At 42.7% G+C, this 7846-nt stretch overlaps 1 protein-coding gene across 1 annotated transcript; it reads right to left on the reverse strand.

The window, feature by feature from the left end:
• Positions 1 to 4964: 4964 nt before the first annotated feature.
• Positions 4965 to 6624, reverse strand: LOC125436799 (serum amyloid P-component-like). The gene is made up of 2 exons (XM_048504113.1): positions 6538 to 6624; positions 4965 to 5596 (listed from the first exon to the last, which is right to left on the reverse strand). The coding sequence occupies exons 1-2, from the start codon at positions 6599 to 6601 to the stop codon at positions 4965 to 4967; spliced, it is 696 nt and encodes a 231-aa protein (XP_048360070.1). The 5' UTR covers positions 6602 to 6624.
• Positions 6625 to 7846: the final 1222 nt, after the last annotated feature.

Here is a 7846-nt window from a genome sequence, read left to right on the forward strand (position 1 = left end):
AACCCAGATATGACCTCAAAGAACATAAGAACATATGAAAGAGCCTGCTGGATCAGACCAGAGTCCATCTAGTCCAGGACTCTGCTACTCGCAGTGGCCCACCAGGTGCCTTTGGGAGCTCACATGCAGGATGTGAAAGCAATGGCCTGCTGCTGCTGCTGCTGCTGCTCCCGAGCACCTGGTCTGCTAAGGCATTTGCAATCTCAGATCAAGGAGGATCAAGATTGGTAGCCATAGATCGACTTCTCCTCCAGAAATCTGTCCAAGCCCCTTTTAAAGCTATCCAGGTTAGTGGCCATCACCATCTCCTGTGGCAGCATGTTCCAAACACCAATCACACGTTGTGTGAAGAAATGTTTCCTTTTATTAGTCCTAATTCTTCCCCCCACCATTTTCAATAAATGCCCCCTGGTACTAGTATTGTGAGAAAGAGATAAAAATTTCTCTCTGTCAACATTTTCTACCCCATGCATAATTTTATAGACTTCAATCATATCCCCCCTCAGCCGTCTCATCTCCAAACTAAAGAGTCCCAAACGCTGCAGCCTCTCCTCATAAGGAAGGTGCTCCAATCCTTCAATAATCCTCGTTGCCCTTCTCTGCACTTTTTCTATCTCTTCGATATCTTTTTTGAGATGTGGCGACCAGAACTGAACACAGTATTCCAAGTGCAGTCGCTCCACGGCTTTATATAAGGGCATGACAATCCTTGCAGTTTTATTATCAACTCCTTTCCTAATGATCCCCAGCATAGAGTTTGCCTTTTTCACAGCTGCCATGCATTGAGTTGACATTCCCATGGAATTCCCATGGACACTTGTAGCGTGTATGTGAAGTTTGGATTTTTTGCCCCTATGTGCATCACTTTTCATTTTGCTACATAGAATAGAATAGAATAGAATAGAATAGAATAGAATAGAATAGAATAGAATAGAATCTTTATTGGCCAAGTGTGATTGGACACACAAGGAATTTGTCTCCGGTGCATATGCTCTCAGTGTACATAAAAGAAAAATACATTTGTCAAGAATCATAAGGTACAGCACTTAATGATTGTCATATAGGTCTAGTAAGCAATCAGGAAACAATCAGTAGTAATGAAAACATAAAATGTAAAATCATAAAATAAAATAAAATAAAATAAAATAAAATAAAATAAAATGTCAGCACAGGCTATAGTCATACAGTCATAAGTGGGAGGAGATGGGTAATAGGAATGATGAAAAAAGTAGTGCAGTAATTATATAATAAGTATATAATAAATAGTTTAACATTATCGAGGGAATTATTTGTTTAACAGAGTGATGGCATTCGGGAAAAACTGTTCTTATGTCTAGTTGTCTTGGTGTGCAGTGCTCTGTAGCAACGTTTAGAGGGTAAGAGTTGAAACAGTTTATGTCCAGGATGCGAGGGGTCAGTAAATATTTTCACAGCCCTTTTTTTGACCCGTGCAGTATACAGGTCCTCAATGGAAGGCAGGTTAGCAGCAATTGTTTTTTCTGCAGTTCTGATTATTCTCTGAAGTCTGTGTCGATCTTGTTGGGTTGCAGAACCAAACCACACAGTTATAGAGGTGCAGATGACAGACTCAATGATTCCTCTGTAGAACTGTATCAGCAGCTCCTTGGGCAGTTTGAGCTTCCTGAGTTGGCGCAGAAAGAACATTCTTTGTTGTGCTTTTTTGATGACATTTTTGATATTAGGTGACCATTTTAGGTCATGAGATATGATGGAGCCTAGAAATTTAAAGGTCTCTACTATTGATACTGTGTTGTCTAGTATTGTGAGAGGAGGTAGGATGGGAGGGTTTCTCCTGAAATCTACCACCATTTCTACGGTTTTAAGTGTGTTCAGTTCTAGATTGTTCCAGTGGCACCACGAGGCTAGTTGTTCAACCTCCCGTCTGTATGCGGTTTCATCGTTGTCTCGAATGAGACCAATCACTGTTGTATCATCTGCAAATTTCAGTATTTTAACAGTATTTATTACAGACATTGAACTGCATTTGCCATTTCTTAGCCCACTCACCTAATTTATCAAGGTCCGTTTGGAGCACTTCACAATCCTTTGCAGTTCTCACCACCCTACATAATTTGGTATCATCTGCAAATTTGGCCACCACGCTACCCACCCCTACTTCCAGGTCATTTATGAATAGGTTAACGAGCCCTGGGCAACACGTAGCAACCAATCAGATTGCTGGAAAATCGGCATGGCTGCAAAGATTCCTGTCTTAGTGTCTTTGAAACTATGCATGCGTGGGATTTTTTTTAGTAACATTTTCTGTACAGATAGACGAAAACAACGCAAATTATTTTCAGGAGCTTAACACGCTTGCAGAACGTTATGAAAGGCACCATGCGAAAAAAAAATATGAAAACTGGTCTTTTTAAAACGTCTGCAGAAAAGACCTTTGTGAGCTTTATTTTCCATCAAGTTCTTGTATTATGAGAGAAAATGTTTTCTCCACTCCATGAATAATTTTATGACTGATAAGCCCCAGACTCTTCACCTGAGCCCCTATGAGGAACATGTATGAAAATCATTACCTTTTGTTACGTGACTGGACAATATATGTGGCAGCTCAGAAGACAGAAAACAGAAGAACATCTTCTGTGTGTGCTCCATTCTGTCCACATCTTTTCGGACATGAGGCTTCCACAACTGCACAGAACACTCCACGTGCGGCCAGAACAGAACAGTGTACAGTGGGACTATGACATCTTGTGATTTGAATGTTCTACCTCTGTGGATACAGGCTTTGATTCAGGTCTCGATAACTTTCCCAATTGAAATAAAATAACAGAGGCCTCACACTTTGAAAAGCTGGCATCCAGTGGGTTCACCTGGGGGTTTCATTAGAAGACTGTTCTACCTGTGTGAGATGTGCTGAGCAGTGGTTGGCTGCTAGGGTGGTCCATAAGCAGGGGGCATCCCCAGCATTCCACTCTGTGATTGGTGGGCATTGGTGTAATGAGAGATTCCAGTCCCGCATCCAATCAGAGGGATTCCAGTCCCACATCTCATTCCAGAATGAGGGATTCCAGTCCTGCATCTCTCTCTGGGAGATCTCAACAAACATTCTAAAAGTGACAGTTGGGGACAGTTAGCGCTCTGTCTCTGCTGAGGAATGATGTTGTTAAGAGTTCTGTGTAAAAGCCTCTGACCGAAAGGTAAATATTGTAAACGATGCCTGTTATGGTAACCAAATCGTAACCAAACGATGAACTGTGAATGTATTGGTGGATGTGACGCTTTGTTCTATGTATATAGTCTATTTCTCTCTCAGCATAAGTAAAGGTCTTTTGTTTATGATTTCTGAGGTTAAAAGGCTGGTCTTTAACAAGATGTTCTTATTTTAAAGTGGTGCACAAAGCTAGATTCTGCTTGTTACTCAGCAAGCAGAATTATATACAATTATATACAAATATACCTGTCGACCTCCAATACCTCTGTGGATACATGCTTTGATCTAGGTCTTGATCACTTTCCCAATTTAAATTAAAAACCAGAGGCCTCACACTTTGAAAAACTGGCCTCCTGGGGCTTCACCTGGGGCTTCATTAGAAGACTGCTCTACCTGTGTGAGATGTGCTGTGGTTGGCTGTGATTGGCTGATACAATCCATATGCAGTTGACCAGGGTCAACCCCAGCATCCCACTCTGTGATTGGTGGGCATTGGTGTAATGAGAGATTCCAGTCCCGCATCCAATCAGAGAATCCATACTAAACAATTCCAAAAGGTTCAGTAGCAGATTTCTCCAGTATTTATCTATTAAAAGATGATTTTCTAAATTTGATAATACAAGTAAGGAGCGAGTTCAGTTCTTTGAATTCTAACGAGCAAACCAGCCTGAAATCTTGTAGAGACTTTTAACTTTTATTGTGGAGAGATATTGTTTACTTTATTATACAAGACAGTAAAAAATACAAGTGTGTGCAAATCCCTACTGCTACTGGAAAAATAAGTGCTAAAATGATCAAGCTTCCTAGCATTGCTTAATCGTATTATAATGAATAACAGTTTAGAGCCAGTGTGGTGTAGCGGTTAAGAACTACAACTCTAATCTGGAGAACCAGGTTTCTTTCCCAACTCCTACACATGAAGGCTGCTGGGTGACTTTGAGCTAAACACAGTTATCTCAGAACTCTATCAGCCCTGCCTACCTCACAAAGATACTGGTAGGTCTGTTGTGGGGAGAGGAAGGGAAGGAGTTTGTAAGCTGTTTTGAGATTCCTTAACGATTGAGAGTCAAGAAGGGTATAAAAACCAACTCTCCTTCCTCTTTAAAAAGCAAATCGGCTTTCAGCCTGTAGTTTAGGGGTCAGCAAAAAGCCCAAGTTACATATCCAGACATTTCACTTCTGAGACTTCCATCAAGAGAAATCTGGTTTGCTTATGAGGCCAGTGTGTATTTATAGAAAAAAAAATCAGTCTTATTTTTTCAACATCTGTTCTGTCACAATCACATGATTACTGTCTAGAGACGTGACTGGTTCTTCACCAACTATGAAATGATCAACAAGTGAAAATGAGCTGATTAGCAAGTGTATACGAGTTACGTCTGATATAGCAAGATAAGAAGACCAATCTCGTCTTTGAAACTCCATTGAAAATCTATCAATCTAATTTTTCTGCAACTAACTGTCCGAGATGATAGTAGCTAAGCAATTAACTATCCAAGATGAAAGTAACTTAGAGCAAACAGAGTTCACTGACAGTTTTGTTTTTAAAAGAATGGCTGAATACTCTCCAATAGCTTGTCAATTCAGCAGGAAAAAAGATTAGTGATGTAATACCTGAGCTACATTAGTACGATGGCTACTATATGGACTACAGTTACTACATTGTTAGTCCAGATTAATAGAGCAGTATCTATGTGCTGAATTAGCATGCAGGAATGTTCAATTAACTTCCTCTCCACTCCCCTGACTTCCTAGACAAGTGAGTTATTTGCCACCCCTACCCAGCTCTTTGGGCAGACAGCAGGGCAGGCTTAACAAGGGCATAGCCTCTGATGCTGTAACTCAGTGATCTCCAGTTGATCAGGTAGTCAGGAAGAGGGTAGTTGTGAAAGGCAAGGACCACCTCGTCGGGGCACAGAACACGGTCCCACATATACAAGTCTGTGATCTCCCCTACAAAGCAATAGTCGATGTCAAAGCCCCCTCCAAAGTTATCCTGGTCTTGTCCAAGAACAATGGATCCTTCAGCCATGACGGAGTGACCTTTCTGCAAGCTCTTCCGGACCAAGGGCCTCCCGTTCACCCAGAGCTCAGCTAAGCCTGTGGCAGACTCCCAACTTACGCAAACGTGCTCCCCAACCGAGTTGCTGGTTAACATGTCGGGAACCTTGAACTCTACATAGTTACCCCCCAGCATATAAAGATGGTAGGCAATATTGTTTCTGTTGAGAACAATCTCGTTGTCATTCCTTTTGCTTGCGTAAGAGAAAAAGGTTTGGCGGTGCTTTATTTCTGTGAGGTATCTTAGGCACAGGGTGAAGCTCGACAGGGGCTGCTGGATCGTGACGTTCAAGCGTGCATGGGCTGTGTCTGATGCCTCCGGGAAAACCAATGCCTTCCCTTCCAGATCTGCGGAGGGAAAGAGAATCAGGGTTGGGCAAAACTGTCATTCTGCAAGAGAGGTTATGTCCCAGAGGGTCGGTCGTGAAAAACATCTGCTTGCTGATTGAGAATATCTGTTGATTCGGAAGGCAAATGGATCAATGATTCCCCTTCCCCCCAACAAAAGAGAGAGATTCTCTTCCAACCCACCTGTTGCCTAACTGGCCACATTCTTGAATCACTAGCCTGGCCCCCAGTTGCAAAGTCAGCCAAAGCAGTCATTTTCACAGTACAGAGTACATGCTGTTGGGTGGAGGAGAAGAATTAATCGCAACCATGAAAATTGTGTGTGTGTGTGTTTGTGTGTGCTCATTCCCAGCAAGAAAAACATCTCCAAACAGAAACTCCAAACTGCATCACCTTGTTTAAGGAAAATGCTTTTGGTTTCAGAAGCTGTGTTGGCGATTGAGGGTTTTCCAGGATTGAGGGTTTTCCAGGATTGAGGGTTTTCCAGGATTGAGGGTTTTCCAGGCCTGGTCGTTTTTGCGACTAAGGTTGCACTGCATCTGGGGCTGGCATCCTCAGAGGCATGTCATAGTAAGATGTGCTTCTCTCTGTGGCATGGGGTGTCTGTTTTCTCCACTTCACAATCACTCCACATCGTGCCACAGAGAGAATCTTATCTTCTCACGACACACCTCCGAAGATGCCAGCCATAGATGCAGGCATAATGTTAGGAGCAAACACTACCAGACTACGGCCACATGGACCAGAAAGCTCTCAACAGCCAATTGATTCTGACTGTGAAAGCCTTTTCACAATTCATAACTGTATTAGTCTATGGTAGATCTTTTCTACGCTCATTCCCTTAGAATATTATTGGCACCTAATGTGCTACTGGGGTCAGATCTAGATGCTTCGGCTGAAGCATGTGGAGGATCTTGTCCCACTGTGTTGATGACACCCACCTTCCAGAGCGAGAGAGCCCACGAGGCTGAGGAGGAGGAGGAGAGAGAGGAGCATCTTCCGCATGATGGCCAGTCCCAGAGGGATCCAAGTAGAGATGGAGCAGCGCCCAAGGATTGCTCAACGTCTTGTCCCCTTCACAGGCTGATTCTGATGTGGGAGCTGAAGAGCCCTTCCAAAATATACCCGTGAACTGAGCAGGGTGAGGCAGGATGTTTATTCAATAAGGTCAATTTTAAAGAATATCCCAGATGGGATGTACCCTGGAGAGCAGCTGGCATCTGGCCGTTGGTTAGTAAAATTTCTTTGACAAAGAGATTCCGTGTAGCAGGGGTCATAAAAAATGACCGAACATTTCTGCATGTTAATTCAATACGCAGATTCTGCTCTACTAATCTGCGTTAACAATGTAGCAACTATAGTCCATATTGTAGCCACTAATGTAGTGAACTATTACCTCGCTAATCTTTTCCTGCTGAGTTTGCAAGGTAATGAAAATTATTCAAGCATTCTTTTAAAAACAAAAGTGTCAGTGAACTCTGTTTGCTCTAAGTTCCTGTCATCTTGGACAGTTGAATGCAGGGGTTACAGAAAAATTAGACTGATTGCTTTTTAATGGAGCTTCAGAGTTGAGAAACATTTATTCCCCACTCCTCCTCCTGAGTGGCAGAGACTTATATGGTGAACCAGGTGTGCATTCCTGCTGGGTGACCTCAGGTCAGTCACAGTTCTCTCAGAACTCTCTTAGCCCCACCTATCTCACAAGGTGTCTGTTGTAGGGAGAGGAGTTTGTAAGCCACCTTGAGTCTCCTTACAAGAGAGAAAAGTAGGGTATAAATCCAAATTCTTCTCTTCTTCTTCTATAGAGGGATATCTTATGATCTACAGCATGACATCTTATGATTTGGATGTTCTACCTCTGTGGATACATGCTTTGATGCAGGTCTTGATCACTTTCCCAGTTTAAATTAAAAACCAAACAGAGGCCTCCCACTTTGAAAAACTGGCCTCCTGTGGCTTCACCTGGGGTTTCATTAGAAGACTGCTCTACCTGTGTGAGATGTGCTGAGCATTGGTTGGCTGCTACATTCCTATGCAGTTGACCATGGAGCCCCAGCATCCCACTCTGTGATTGGCGGGCATTGGCGTAATGAGAGATTCCAGTCCCACATCCAATCAGAGAATCCAGACTAAACAATTCCAAAAGGTTCTCCTTATACAGACTACTAGCAGGATGCCCATGCTTCGCTACATGGTTTGTAATATGTTTGTAATCTGTTTTGATTGTATTTGGCTGTAGCGGTCTGGTTA

This window comes from Sphaerodactylus townsendi, linkage group LG01 (genome assembly GCF_021028975.2).
Source record: "Sphaerodactylus townsendi isolate TG3544 linkage group LG01, MPM_Stown_v2.3, whole genome shotgun sequence".
Classification (NCBI taxonomy): domain Eukaryota; kingdom Metazoa; phylum Chordata; class Lepidosauria; order Squamata; family Sphaerodactylidae; genus Sphaerodactylus; species Sphaerodactylus townsendi.